This window comes from Oncorhynchus tshawytscha, linkage group LG05 (genome assembly GCF_018296145.1).
Source record: "Oncorhynchus tshawytscha isolate Ot180627B linkage group LG05, Otsh_v2.0, whole genome shotgun sequence".
Classification (NCBI taxonomy): Eukaryota; Metazoa; Chordata; class Actinopteri; order Salmoniformes; family Salmonidae; genus Oncorhynchus; species Oncorhynchus tshawytscha.
Window position 1 is genome coordinate 72745947 of NC_056433.1, and position 15425 is coordinate 72761371.

The 15425-nt window shown below is 43.9% G+C and overlaps 1 protein-coding gene across 1 annotated transcript in view; it reads left to right on the forward strand.

Moving 5' to 3' along the window:
• LOC112251330 (1-phosphatidylinositol 4,5-bisphosphate phosphodiesterase gamma-1-like) overlaps nt 1–12579 on the forward strand; it is a 77315-nt gene extending 64736 nt beyond the window's left edge. The window contains exons 22-34 of the mRNA XM_042322333.1: nt 3135–3238; nt 3435–3534; nt 3702–3768; nt 6643–6809; nt 8268–8364; nt 8489–8613; nt 9332–9431; nt 9654–9799; nt 9984–10098; nt 10393–10554; nt 10667–10755; nt 11368–11555; nt 11633–12579. Coding sequence (XP_042178267.1) covers nt 3135–3238; nt 3435–3534; nt 3702–3768; nt 6643–6809; nt 8268–8364; nt 8489–8613; nt 9332–9431; nt 9654–9799; nt 9984–10098; nt 10393–10554; nt 10667–10755; nt 11368–11555; nt 11633–11693 — 1521 coding nt within the window. The 3' untranslated portion in view covers nt 11694–12579. The remainder of the gene's footprint in view (nt 1–3134; nt 3239–3434; nt 3535–3701; nt 3769–6642; nt 6810–8267; nt 8365–8488; nt 8614–9331; nt 9432–9653; nt 9800–9983; nt 10099–10392; nt 10555–10666; nt 10756–11367; nt 11556–11632) is intronic.
• The last annotated feature ends 2846 nt before the right edge of the window (nt 12580–15425 follow it).

The window sequence follows — 15425 nt, forward strand, 5'->3', positions numbered from 1 at the left end:
TTTAGTGTTTGTGTTGTTGTGTTAAAGTGTACGGTCAAGGCCCTGTATGATTTAGTGTTTGTGTTGTTGTGTTGCAGTGTACGGTCAAGGCCCTGTATGATTTAGTGTTTGTGTTGTTGTGTTGCAGTGTACGGTCAAGGCCCTGTATGATTTAGTGTTTGTGTTGTTGTGTTGCAGTGTACGGTCAAGGCCCTGTATGATTTAATGTTGTTGTGTTGCAGTGTACGGTCAAGGCCCTGTATGATTTAGTGTTTGTGTTGTTGTGTTGCAGTTTACGGTCAAGGCCCTGTATGATTTAGTGTTGTTGTGTTGCAGTGTACGGTCAAGGCCCTGTATGATTTAGTGTTTGTGTTGTTGTGTTGCAGTGTACGGTCAAGGCCCTGTATGATTTAGTGTTTGTGTTGTTGTGTTAAAGTGTACGGTCAAGGCCCTGTATGATTTAGTGTTTGTGTTGTTGTGTTGCAGTGTACGGTCAAGGCCCTGTATGATTTAGTGTTTGTGTTGTTGTGTTGCAGTTTACGGTCAAGGCCATGTATGATTTAGTGTTTGTGTTGTTGTGTTAAAGTGTACGTTCAAGGCCCTGTATGATTTAGTGTTTGTGTTGTTGTGTTGCAGTGTACGGTCAAGGCCCTGTATGATTTAGTGTTTGTGTTGTTGTGTTGCAGTTTACGGTCAAGGCCCTGTATGATTTAGTGTTTGTGTTGTTGTGTTGCAGTGTACGGTCAAGGCCCTGTATGATTTAGTGTTTGTGTTGTTGTGTTGCAGTTTACGGTCAAGGCCCTGTATGATTTAGTGTTTGTGGTCTTGTGTACAGTCAAGGCCCTGTATGATTTAGTGTTTGTGTTGCAGTGTACGGTCAAGGCCCTGTATGATTTAGTATTTGTGTTGTTGTGTTGCAGTGTATGGTCAAGGCCTTGTATGATTTAGTGTTTGTGTTGTTGTGTTGCAGTTTACGGTCAAGGCCCTGTATGATTTAGTGTTTGTGTTGTTGTGTTAAAGTGTACGGTCAAGGCCCTGTATGATTTAGTGTTTGTGTTGTTGTGTTGCAGTGTACGGTCAAGGGCCCTGTATGATTTAGTGTTTGTGTTGCAGTGTACGGTCAAGGCCCTGTATGATTTAGTGTTTGTGTTTTTGTGTTGCAGTGTACGGTCAAGGCCCTGTATGATTTAGTGTTTGTGTTGTTGTGTTGCAGTTTACGGTCAAGGCCCTGTATGATTTAGTGTTTGTGTTGTTGTGTTAAAGTGTACAGTCAAGGCCCTGTATGATTTAGTGTTTGTGTTGCAGTGTACGGTCAAGGCTCTGTATGATTTAGTGTTTGTGTTGTTGTGTTGCAGTGTACGGTCAAGACCCTGTATGATTTAGTGTTTGTGTTGTTGTGTTGCAGTGTACAGTCAAGGCCCTGTATGATTTAGTGTTTGTGTTGCAGTGTACGGTCAAGGCCCTGTATGATTTAGTGTTTGTGTTGTTGTGTTGCAGTGTACGGTCAAGGCCCTGTATGATTTAGTGTTTGTGTTGTTGTGTTGCAGGTTATGGCCAAGGCCCTGTATGATTTAGTGTTTGTGGTCTTGTGTTGCAGTGTACAGTCAAGGCCCTGTATGATTTAGTGTTTGTGTTGCAGTGTACGGTCAAGGCCCTGTATGATTTAGTGTTTGTGTTGTTGTGTTGCAGTGTATGTTCAAGGCCCTGTATGATTTAGTGTTTATGTTGTTGTGTTGCAGTGTACGGTCAAGGCCCTGTATGATTTAGTGTTTGTGTTGTTGTGTTGCAGTGTACGGTCAAGGCCCTGTATGATTTAGTGTTGTTGTGTTGCAGTGTACGGTCAAGGCCCTGTATGATTTAGTGTTTGTGTTGTTGTGTTGCAGTTTACGGTCAAGGCCCTGTATGATTTAGTGTTTGTGGTCTTGTGTTGCAGTGTACAGTCAAGGCCCTGTATGATTTAGTGTTTGTGTTTGTGTTGTTGTTTTGCAGTGTACGGTCAAGGCCCTGTATGATTTAGTGTTTGTGTTGTTGTGTTGCAGTGTACGGTCAAGGCCCTGTATGATTTAGTGTTTGTGTTGTTGTGTTGCAGTGTATGTTCAAAGCCCTGTATGATTTAGTGTTTATGTTGTTGTGTTGCAGTGTACGGTCAAGGCCCTGTATGATTTAGTGTTGTTGTGTTGCAGTGTACTTTCAAGGCCCTGTATGATTTAGTGTTTGTGTTGTTGTGTTGTAGTGTACAGTCAAGGCCCTGTATGATTTAGTGTTTGTGTTGTTGTGTTGCAGTTTACGGTCAAGGCCCTGTATGATTTAGTGTTTGTGTTGTTGTGTTGCAGTGTACGGTCAAGGCCCTGTATGATTTAGTGTTTGTGTTGCAGTGTACGGTCAAGGCCCTGTATGATTTAGTGTTTGTGTTGTTGTGTTGCAGTGTACGGTCAAGGCCCTGTATGATTTAGTGTTTGTGTTGTTGTGTTGCAGTGTACGGTCAAGGCCCTGTATGATTTAGTGTTTGTGTTGTTGTGTTGCAGTGTACGGTCAAGGCCCTCTATGATTTAGTGTTTGTGTTGTTGTGTTGCAGTGTACGGTCAAGGCCCTGTATGATTTAGTGTTTGTGTTGTTGTGTTGCAGTGTACGGTCAAGGCCCTGTATTATTCAGTGTTTGTGTTGTTGTGTTGCAGTGTACGGTCAAGGCCCTGTATGATTTAGTGTTTGTGTTGCAGTGTACGGTCAAGGCCCTGTATGATTTAGTGTTTGTGTTTTTGTGTTGCAGTGTACGGTCAAGGCCCTGTATGATTTAGTGTTTGTGTTGTTGTTTTGCAGTTTACGGTCAAGGCCCTGTATGATTTAGTGTTTGTGTTGTTGTGTTAAAGTGCACGGTCAAGGCCCTGTATGATTTAGTGTTTGTGTTGTTGTGTTGCAGTGTACGGTCAAGGCCCTGTATGATTTAGTGTTGTTGTGTTGCAGTGTACGGTCAAGGCCCTGTATGATTTAGTGTTTGTGTTGTTGTGTTGCAGTTTACGGTCAAGGCCCTGTATGATTTAGTGTTGTTGTGTTGCAGTGTACGGTCAAGGCCCTGTATGATTTAGTGTTTATATTGTTGTGTTGCAGTGTACGGTCAAGGCCCTGTATGATTTAGTGTTTGTGTTGTTGTGTTGCAGTGTACGGTCAAGGCCCTGTATGACTACAGAGCCCAGAGGGACGACGAGCTGTGTTTCCCCAAACAGGCCCTCATCCTCAGCGTCGACAAGCAGGAAGGAGGCTGGTGAGTGGAACAGGGTTTTCATATCTCCATGGCACTTAACGATTACTCAATGTTATTGATTGGCTAGAGTGCACATTGGTCACCCCGGTTACGTTTCTTTATGGATGAAAACCAATGTGGGTTGATGAATGGAGTTGATAATTAACATTTCTCTGAGTTGTCTTTAAATCATGGATTTCCCTCCACCGGCCCCTAGGTGGCGAGGTGATTACGGAGGGAAGAAGCAGCTGTGGTTTCCTGCCAACTACGTAGAAGAAGTCCCCAACTCACCCGCCCGCGAGACAGGAGACGAGGCAGTACGTTATAGTATAGGCAAACATAGGCCATACATAGACATGTTCACGCATTCATGATACACACACACACACACACACACACACACCTTCTACAGCAGTTAGAGGGGAATGAAGCTAACTTCATATCCTGACTTCCTGTGTCTTTGACTTCCTGTTTCTTGGTCCAGTCTACAGAGAACAGTCCACTAGGAACATTTCTCAAGGGCTTCATCGATGTGCCCACCTGCCACGTAGGTGAGTCCGTGTGTAACTGATGTGCCAACCTGCCACGTAGGTGAGTCTGTGTGTAACTGATGTGCCCACTTGCCACTTAGGTGAGTCTGTGTGTAACTGATGAGCCAACCTTCCACGTAAGTCAGTCTGTGTGTAACTGATGTGCCAACCTGCCACGTAGGTCAGTCTGTGTGTAACTGATGAGCCAACCTTCCACGTAAGTCAGTCTGTGTGTAACTGATGAGCCAACCTGCCACGTAAGTCAGTCTGTGTGTAACTGATGAGCCAACCTGCCACGTAAGTCAGTCTGTGTGTAACTGATGAGCCAACCTTCCACGTAAGTCAGTCTGTGTGTAACTGATGTGCCCACCTGCCACGTAGGTGAGTCCGTGTGTAACTGATGTGCCAACCTGCCACGTAGGTCAGTCGGTGTGTAACTGATGAGCCAACCTGCCACGTAAGTCAGTCTGTGTGTAACTGATGAGCCAACCTGCCACGTAAGTCAGTCTGTGTGTAACTGATGTGCCAACCTGCCACGTAGATCAGTCTGTGTGTAACTGATGTGCCAACCTGCCACGTAGATCAGTCTGTGTGTAACTGATGTGCCAACCTTCCACGTAGGTCAGTCTGTGTGTAACTGATGAGCCAACCTGCCACGTAGTTGCGGCCCAGTGAGTGGTAGTGGTCTGTATGTTTAACCCTCTATTGGGTGGTTTTACAGAGCTAAGCAGTGGTGGAAAAAGTACTCAATCGTCATACTTGAGTAAAAGTAAAGATACCATAATAAAAAATGACTTGAGTAAAAGTAAAGATACCATAATAAAAAATGACTTGAGAAAAGTGAAAGTCACCAAGTAAAATATGACTTAAGTAAAAGTCTAAAATTATTTGGTTTTTAATATACGTAAGTATCAAAAGTAAATGCAGTTGCTAAAATGTACTTAATTATCAAAAGTAAAAGTATAAATCATTTCAAATTACTTTAGCCAGATGGCACAATTTTTAAGTTTTTTTAATTAACAGATAGCCAGGGGCACAATCCAACACTCAGACATAATTTACAAACGAAGCATTTGTGTTTAGTGAGTCCGCCAGAGCAGAGGATGTAGGGATGACCAGGGATGTTCTCTTGATTTTCCTGTCAAAACGTAAGAAACACTTTTGGGTGTTAGGGAAAATGTATGGAGTACAAAGTACATTATTTTCTTTAGGAATGTAGTGAAATTAAAGTAAAAGTTTAGACACACCTACTCATTCAAGGGTTTTTCTTTATTTTTTACTATTTTCTGCATTGTAGAATAATAGTGAAGACATCAAAACTATGAAATGACACATATGGAGTCATGTATTAACCAAAAAGTGTTAAACAAATCAAAATATATTATAGATTCTTCAAAGTAGCCACCTTTTGCCTTGATGACAGCTTTGCACACTCTTGGCATTCTCTCAAGCAACTTCATGAGGAATGTTTTTCCAACAGCCTTGAAGGAGTTCCCACATATGCTGAGCACGTATAGGCTGCTTTTCCTTTACTCTGCGGTCCAACTCATCCCAAACCATCTCAATTGGGTTGTGGTCGGGTGATTGTGGAGGCCAGGTCATCTGCTGTAGTTTTCCATCACTCTCCTTATTGGTCAAATAGCCTTTACACAGCCTGAGAGTGTGTTTTGGGTCATTGTCCTGTGGAAAAACAGATGATAGTCCCACTGAGCGCAAACCAGATGGGATGGAGTATCGCTGCAGAATACTGTGGTAGCCATGCTGGTTAAGAGTGCCTTGAATTCTAAATAAATCACAGACAGTGTCACCAGCAAAGCACCCCCACAACATCATACCTCCTCCTCCATGCTTCACGGTGGGCACCACACATGCGGAGATCATCCGTTCACCTACTCTGCTTCTACCAAAGACACGGCGGATGGAGCCAAAAATCTCAAATTTAGACTCATCAGACCAAAGGACAGATTTCCACTGGTATAATGTCCATTACTTATGTTTCTTGGCCCAAGTAAGTCTCTTCTTATTATTGGTGTCCTTTAGTAGTGGTTTCTTTGCAGCAATTCGATCATGAAGGCCTGATTCACGCAGTCTCTTCTGAACAGTTGATAATTGTGAAACATTTATTTGGGCTGCAATCTGAGGTGCTGTTAACTCTATTGAACTTATCCTCTGCAGCAGAGGTAACTCTTGTTCTTCCTTTCCTGTGGTGGTCCTCATGAGAGCCAGTTTCATCGTAGCACTTGATGGGTTTTGCGACTGCACTTGAAGAAACTTTCAAAGTTCTTGACATTTTCCAAATTGACTGACCTTCATGTCTTAAAGTCATGATGGACTGTCATTTCTCTTTGCTTATTTGACATGTTCTTGCCATAATATGGACTTGATCTTTTACCAAATAGGACTATCTTCTGTATACCACCCCTACCTTGTCACAACACAACTGATTGGCTCAAATGCATTAAGAGGCAAAGAAATTCCACAAATTAACTTTGAACAGCTGTTAATTGAAATGCATTCCAGGTGTCTACCTCATAAAGCTGGTTGAGAGAATGCCAAGAGTGGCTACTTTGAAGAATGTCAAATGTAAAATACATTTTGATTTTGGTTTTGGTTTCTACATGATTTCGTGTGTTATTTCATAGTTTTGATGTCTTCACTATTATTCTACAATGTTGAAAATATATATTTTTTAAACCCTTGAATGAGTAGGTGTGTCCAAACTTTTGACTAGTACTGTAAATAGTAAAGTACAGATACCCCAAAAACTATTTAAGTAGTACTTTAAAGTATTTTTACTTTAGTAATTTACACCACTGGAAGTAAGAGTGTGTGTATGTGTAACTCTCTCTCTCTCGCTCTCTCTCCATCTCTTCCTCTCTCCATATCTCTCTGTAGTGGTTCAGAAGGATGGGAAGAGTTCCAGGCCATATGTGTTCACCGTCCACTCCCAGCAGATGTCAATTCACCCTGGCCAGTCACTGGACATTGCTTCAGACACCCTGGAGGACCTGACTGGTTGGGTGGGGAAGATCAGAGAGGCCACACAGAACGCAGACGCACGGGTTAATATTGTATTGCACACACATGTACAAATGAACGCACACCCATACATGTATGCAGGAGAACACACACACACACACATACCTATGATGAAAATTACAGGCCTCTCTCATCTTTTTAAGTGGGAGAACTTGCACAATTGGTGGCTGACTAAATACTTTTTTGCCCCACTGTATATGTATATATACAGTGGGGAGAACAAGTATTTGATACACTGCCGATTTTGCAGGTTTTCCTACTTACAAAGCATGTAGAGGTCTGTAATTTTTATCATAGGTACACTTCAACTGTGAGAGACGGAATCTAAAACAAAAATCCAGAAAATCACATTGTATAATTTTTAAGTAATTAATTAGCATTTTATTTATTTGATTTTCTGAAGCTGGTGCTACCTAAACCGCTACACGTATGCAGAGATTGAGAGAGAGAAAGTTAAACCATTTAAAGGCAATGCTACCAAATACTAATTGAGTTTACTAATGTAAAATTCTGACCCACTGGGAATGTGATGAAAGAAATAAAAACTGAAATAAATGATTCTCTCTATTATTATAATGACATTTCACATTCTTAAAATATAGTTGTTATCCTAACTGACCTAAAACAGGGAGTTTTTACTCGGATTAAATGTCAGGAATTGTGAAAAACTGAGTTTAAATGTAATTGGTTAAGGCGTATGTAAACTTCCGACTTCAGCTGTATATATCTATACCCGTGTTTCCTTTGTGAAAATGTGTAGCTGTGGGGGGAAAGTTGGTAGGCTGAAGCCTGGGGTTGTCTATCTGCTTTGACCCTATTGGGCTAATCATTAGCTAGATCCCAAATGGGATCTTTTAACTAGTTAGCATCCTATTGATGAATTTTGTGGCCCAAACCACTTAATGTCAAAATTATTTTGAGGTAGGGTGATGTTTTACATGTTTTACAAGTGTTACATTTATCCCCACTAGCCCCCTATGCACTCATGGTAAATCGCAGAGAGGTAATGTGCTTAACCATGAAGCTGCTAAAAATGGTGCAATCTTTTTTTTAACAAAGGCCATTAAAACTGCATGGCGGCAATGATTTTTCTGTGGTGCATCGCCACAGTTAAATGAGTGCAGCGGAATCACTTATATACTGTACACATACAGGCATGGGCACACAAACATACACACCATATGGACGCTTACACTCACACAAACAGGTTAGTAATGCATCACACATATACACACATATATACACACACACACACATATACAGGTTCGAACCCCACCACACACATCATCCGTACCTTATCCTGAGTATCAGTAGCTACCTTATATCTCATTAATTGCAGCTCAGAGAAGAACTGTAGTACTCTACTGTAGTTTATATGAAATGTACGGTCAGATATCAGTGCAGGTACACTAAAAATAGAAATGAAGCTCTGATGTGTTGGTGTTGATGCTGGCAGTGTGGTCTGGTCTCCATGGTAACAGATGCAGGAAGAGAAGCAGATGGAGAGGAGGAAGAAAATCGCGCTGGAGCTCTCTGAGCTGGTGGTCTACTGTAGACCTGTCCCCTTCAACGAAGAGAGTAAGAACTGACACACCCCTCTACCTATCCTCTTTCTACCTCTACCTATACCTCTCTAAATGGACCATTTGTGTGTGTATGTATGTGTACGTGTGTGCGTGACCCGGTTTTGTCTCCCTTCCAGAGATCGGGACAGAGCGGGCATGTTTCCGGGATATGTCATCATTCCCAGAGACCAAGGCAGAGAAGTTTGCCACGCGGGCAAGAGGGAAGCGCTTCCTGCAGTATAACCGTCGCCAGCTCTCCAGGGTAATATCATATTATAATAATTGAATAATATATATTATAATATACAAGTAACTGCCAAAAATAATGGAACCACTTGAGTAAATGAGGGATACAAAGTACTATATATTGAAAACAGTGGCTTTCACCCAGGTGTGATTCCTGAGTTAATTAAGCAATTAACATCCCATCCTGCTTAGGGTCATGTATAAAAATGCTAGGCTGGCCATTATTTTGGCTACCATGTCTTTGCCCCAATAGGATTACAATGCCCCGTCCGTCCACAAGTCATCACTGAATGGTTTGATGAACATGAAAATGATGTAATCCATTTGCCATGGCCATCTCCGTCACCAGATGTCAACTCAATTGAACACTTATGGGAGATTCTAGAGCGGTGACTGAGACAGCGTTTTACACCACCATCAACAAAACACTAATTTAACACAATTGAATTTCTTGTGGAAGAATGGGTTCACATCCCTCCAATAGAGTTCCAGACACTTGTAGAATCTATGTCAAGGTGCATTGAAACTGTTCTGGCTCGTGGTGCCCAACACCCTATTCAGACATTTTATGTTGGTGTTTCCTTTATTTTGTCAGTTACCTTTATATAAGCCATTTAGCAGACAGTTTTATCCAAAGCGACATAAAGTCATGTGTGCATACATTTTTGTATGGCTAGCCCCAGTGGGAATCGAACCCACAACCAACATATGAAGTAATGTATGTTCTGCTCCAGGTCTACCCCAGAGGACAGAGACTAGACTCCTCTAACTACGACCCTTTACCCATGTGGCTGTGTGGATCCCAGCTGGTTGCTCTCAACTTCCAGACTCCTGGTGAGGGAGATTGTGTGTCTGACTCTCGCTCTTTTCCAAGCCCATGCAGGAGCTGTGTTTGTGGTGTGCTTAAGTATTTATTATTTGTATGTGATTGTGTATTATATGTACATTATGCTGTGTGTGTGTGTGTGTGTGTGTGTGTGTGTGTGTGTGTGTGTGTGTGTGTGTGTGTGTGTGTGTGTGTGTGTGTGTGTGTGTGTTGTGTGTGTGTGTGTGTAGACAAGCCCATGCAGTTGAACCAGGCTCTATTCATGCTGGGTGGGGGGAGTGGCTTCGTGCCCCAGCCTGACATCATGAGGGATGACACCTTTGACCCCTTTGACAAGGACACCCTCCATCTGGAGCCAATCACCATCCAGCTACAGGTAGGTTGGAGCCAATCACCATCCGACTACTACAGGTCAGTCAACCAATCAGGAGACATTCCATTCTTCCCTGTCTTTTAATTTACCTTCTTTATTTATTTACGCTCTTGTGTGCACTACTAGAACGGACAAACACACACACAATCTCTCTCTCACTCCCTTTCTGTTTGTCTGCCTGTGTCAGGTACTGGGAGCTCGTCACCTCCCTAAGAATGGCCGCAGTATAGTGTGTCCCTTTGTAGAGGTTGAGGTGTGTGGGGCCGACTACGACTGCAGCAAGAGCAAGACCGACGTTGTGGGTATGAGACAGCACACACCAATCACACAGCACCCTGCTGTGACTGCATGAAACCTGACTGTGGCCGTATATAGTGCACTACTTTCCACCAAGGCCCTGGGTTAGAACGTCATTTGGGACATAGCCTCTGTCTCTGGTTGTAATGGCCTGACCAGTTGGCATCGGGTTTCTTCCAAATGTTTCAATTCAATTGTACAGTAGGGCTCCTGCTTACTGAACGTCAAAAGAAAACATTTATCTTCCTCCAACCCTCTATTTTAATTTGCTCCCTCCCCTACCCCTTCCCCCCCTCCAGCTGACAATGGGTTGAACCCAGTGTGGGTTCAGAGGCAGTTTGTGTTTGACGTCCATAATCCGTCCTTCTCCTTCCTGCGTTTCTTGGTCTATGAGGAGGACATGTTTTCTGACCCCAACTTCCTGGCTCAGGCAATCTACCCTGTCCGCTCACTAAGAACAGGTTGGTGTGTGTGCGTGTGTTTTCGGAAGTGTGTGTAGATATATCACAGTAGATAGTATTATATCATAATACTATAGTATATTAACTGTCTGTGTGTGTGGTGACTTGTCAGGCTACAGGAGTGTTCCACTAAAGAACAGTTACAGTGAAGAGTTGGAGCTGGCTTCTCTGCTGGTTCACATTGAGATTGTCAACGCCAAGGTAATCCCCGAACAAACTCACATTTATTTTCTTTATTTTTTTATTGTTTTTAAATTGAACCTTTATTTAACTAGACAAGTCAGTTAAGAACAAATTCTTATTTACAATGACGGCCTACTACGACCAAAGCCGGAAGACGCTGGGCCAATTGTGCACCGCCCTATGGGTCTCCCAATCATAGCCGGTTGTGATACAGCCTGGATTCGAACCAGGGTGTCTGTAGTGACGCCTCTAGCGCTGAGATGCAGTGGCTTAGACTGCTGCAGCACTCTAGAGTCCAATCCATATATTATTATATTATCATACTGTCTGTGTCCCAAATGGAACCCTACTTCCTATGCAGTGCACTACTTTTGACCAGGTCCCATGGAGCTATGGTCAAAAGTAGTGTATTATAAAGGGCAGGTTTATTCAACTCTTACCCCACGAGGTCTGGAGCCTGCTGGTTTTCCCAGGTCTAAACAATGCGAAAAGGAGAGTAATTGGCTTTGAGGTCCAGAGTTGAGTTTGAGCTGTATAGGGAGCCATTTGGAAGAACATCAGTGCCTTAGTGTTCTAATGGTTCTAACAGCATCACGCCACCACTCTGTGTTCTGATTGGATGATTAACAGGAGGAAGATGATCAGAACCTGTACTCGTCCATCCAAAGGCTGAGAGACCGTACCAGTGAGCTGTCCAATCAGGTGTCAGTTCTGGAGAGGGCGGGGTCAGGAGGTGACCACAGCTATCAGCAGAGTCTGGAGGAGCTGAGAGCAGCACAAGATCAGCTCAGTGAACTAGTGGAGACACGCAACCACAGGTAATAACACATACACACACACACCTTCACACAGACCCTCCCTCTGTAACTGCTCTGTCTCTGCCTCCCATCTACAGGCTGATTGAGAAGAAGAGGAGGGAGAAGTTGAGGCAGCAAGTGGGGGCCAAGCGGAACTAAAATGCCCATCTGACCACCAACCAACCAGTCCCCCTCTACTGCTGCACACTGATGATCTTACACCCATGGAAGGACAATTCAATCTACCAATAACTGGATTACCCCTGCTATAAGTGTGCATAGACTGCACAGAGATGCACAGTGTGTTGGATAAAAAGAGACAAAAAAAACACTCATCTCATGGAACAAAAACCTTCAGAAATGGAACATAGAATGAGAAAAGGGTTATAAAATAATTCAGTGTTCTGAACAGCGAAGTCAGATAAACTGAACTGACATGAGAGTAGCGGTGTTCTAATCTATAAGGAGAATACACAGGATATGTATCCCAAATGGCACCCAATTCCCTATATAGTGCACTACCTTTGACCAGGGCCCATAGGGGTGTGGTGCACTACTGTAGATAGGGAATAGGGTGCCATTTGGGATACAGCCATAGCCTCTAAGAGAGTAAGGTAGTGTCAGAGAGTCAACCATTTGTATAGGCGTAATCCAGACTCAAAATCTCTCCATGCTAGAACTGGTCTCACAACTGAAAACTGGAATAATATTATTTTATTGACCACAGAGGAGCTATGAGAGTGAGAATCTACTATCTTGGCCGTGGCACAAAAATGGCTAAAGAGAGAAAATGGGAACCACTACTCATGGACTGGCTTTGAAAGGGCTTTTAAATGGGAGCAGGACCACGTATTTTCCTCAAAGACTAAAGTCTTCTTCTCCTATCCTGGGGCAGCAGACTGACTAACAGCAGGGACTGGAGTCTAATGCCCTCTAGTGGTAGGGATGTGGTATTGTTTCCAAAAATAGACCCCTCTTCCTTTACCTGGGAGAGCATAAACAGGACTTTTATTATTGTGTTCATTAGAGACTTACTAACACTGCATGTCATATTGTCATGTATTTTTTAAAGGGCTTTTCAGTATACTATAATACACTAAAATATACTATAATATAATACACTACCTTTTAAGGAGCAAGAGGAGAAGCAGAGCAGTAGAGAGAGAGAGAGGGGGGAGAAAGAGAGAGTGTACCAGAAATACAAGTAATCTCTCACCACAGGACTCTGTCTTGAACCTATAGGTTTTCTTCAGGTCTGTGTTTCCTGGCTATGCTGATCAGATCAGAGAAACATGGTGTGGGTTTCAAATGTCACCCTGTTCTCTATATAGTGCACACCTTTTGACCAGAGCCCCTAATCAAAAGTAGTGCACTGGGGAATAGGGTGCCATTTGGGATGCAACAATGGCAAACAAGGGCTATCTATAACTTTGACCTTACTGCAACTTTTCACATTTACAGATCCTACCCACCAAGTTGTTGTTAAAGGAAAAATCCACTCAAAAACTACACTGAACACAAATATAAAAGCAACATGCAACAATTTCAATGAACTGAGTTACAGTTCATATAAGGAATTAAGTCAATTGAAATAAATAAATGAGGCCCTAATCTATGGATTTCACATGACTGGGCAGGAGTGCAGCAATTGGCGGGGCTGGGAGGGCATAGGTCCACCTACTGGGGAGCCAAAACCAGCCATGGGCGGGGCTGGGAGGGCATAGGTCCACCTACTGGGGAGCCAGTCCCAGCCATGGGCGGGGCTGGGAGGGCATAGGTCCACCTACTGGGGAGCCAGTCCCAGCCATGGGCGGGGCTGGGAGGGCATAGGTCCACCTACTGGGGAGCCAGGGCCAGCCATGGGCGGGGCTGGGAGGGCATAGGTCCACCTACTGGGGAGCCAGTCCCAGCCATGGGCGGGGCTGGGAGGGCATAGGTCCACCTACTGGGGAGCCAGTCCCAGCCATGCGCGGGGCTGGGAGGGCATAGGTCCACCTACTGGGGAGCCAGGGCCAGCCAAGGCGGGGCTGGGAGGGCATAGGTCCACCTACTGGGGAGCCAGGGCCAGCCATGGGCGGGGCTGGGAGGGCATAGGTCTACCTACTGGGGAGCCAGTCCCAGCCATGGGCGGGGCTGGGAGGGCATAGGTCCACCTACTGGGGAGCCAGTCCCAGCCATGGGCGGGGCTGGGAGGGCATAGGTCCACCTACTGGGGAGCCAGGGCCAGCCATTCAGAATGAGTTTTTCCCACAAAAGGGCTTTATTACAGACAGAAATACTCATCAGCAGAAAATAAGCTTTTTGTGTAGAAGATTTCTGGAATCTTTTATTTCAGCTTATGAAACATGGGACCAACACTTTACATGTTGTGCTGAAAATGTTTTGCATGTCATCAGTCAAGTTTTCAACATATTGGAATTTCAAGAAGCAAAGTGTCAGTTGCACATCATATGATGCTTCTTGGAAAAGGACCCATAAGTAAGTATTTCACTGTTAGTCTACACCTGTTGTTTACGAAGCATTTGAAAAGTAAAATGTGATTTGATACAGTCCCAAAATGTGTTGCATGTGACCAGTCACATTTTCAAGATAGAGGATTTTCAACAATGCAGTTAAAGATAAATAATAACAAATATATATATTTTTTGAAATAGTGGCTCTATACAGGGAATACCAGTACCGAGTTGATGCGAAGGGGTACGAGATAATTGAGGTAGCTACATATTCAGTAAGTAGGCATAAAGTGACTAGGCAACAGGATAGATCATAGACAGTAGCAGGCTGCCAGCAGCGTGTGTGTGTGTTGTGTCAGTGTGCATGTGTACGGTTATGTGTATATGTGTGTGTTGGGATGTCAGTGTAAGTATGTGTGAGTCAGTGGAGGCTGCTGAAGGGAGGACAGCTCATAATAATGGATGGAACTGCACAAATGGAGTGGTATCAAACCATGTGTTTGATAACATTCCCCTAATTGCGCGAGCCCGTCCTCCCCAGTTAAGGTGTCACCAACCTCCTGTGGTGTGAGTGTGTTTGTCCAGTATGTGTGTCCAGTGTGTTTGTCCAGTGTGTTTGTCCAGTGTGTGTGTCCAGTGTGTTTGTCCAGTGTGTGTGTCCAGTGTGTGTGTCTAGTGTGTTTGTCCAGTGTGTGTGTCCAGTGTGTGTGTCCAGTGTGTGTGTCAAGTGTGTTTGTCCAGTGTGTGTGTCCAGTGTGTGTGTCCAGTGTGTGTGTCCAGTGTGTGTGTCCAGTGTGTGCGTCCAGTGTGTGTGTCCAGTGTGTTTGTCCAGTGTGTGTGTCCAGTGTGTGTGTCCAGTGTGTGTGTCCAGTGTGTGTGCCCAGTGTGTTTGTCCAGTGTGTTTGTCCAGTGTGTTTGTCCAGTGTGTGTGTCCAGTGTGTGTGTCCAGTGTGTGTCCAGTGTGTGTGCCCAGTGTGTGTGTCCAGTGTGTGTGTCCAGTGTGTGTGTCCAGTGTGTGTCCAGTGTGTGTGTCCAGTGTGTGTGCATAGAGTCAGTGCAAGAGAGTTGCAAAAAAGGGTCAAATAAGGTAGTCCGGGTATTCATTTGATTAGCTGTTTAGCAGTCTTGTTTAACAGTCTTGTTTAACAGTCTTGTTTAGCAGTCTTGTTTAGCAGTCTTGTTTAACAGTCTTGTTTAGCAGTCTTGTTTAACAGTCTTGTTTAGCAGTCTTGTTTAGCAGTCTTGTTTAACAGTCTTGTTTAGCAACCTTATGGCTTCGGGGTAGAAGCTGTTCAGGGTCCTGTTGTTTCCAGACTTGGTGCACGGGTACTGCTTGCCATGCGATATCAGAGAGAACTGTCTATGCCTTGGGTGGCTGGAGTCTTTGACAATTATTTGGGCCTTCCTCTGACCCTGTCTGGTATAGAGGTCCTGGATG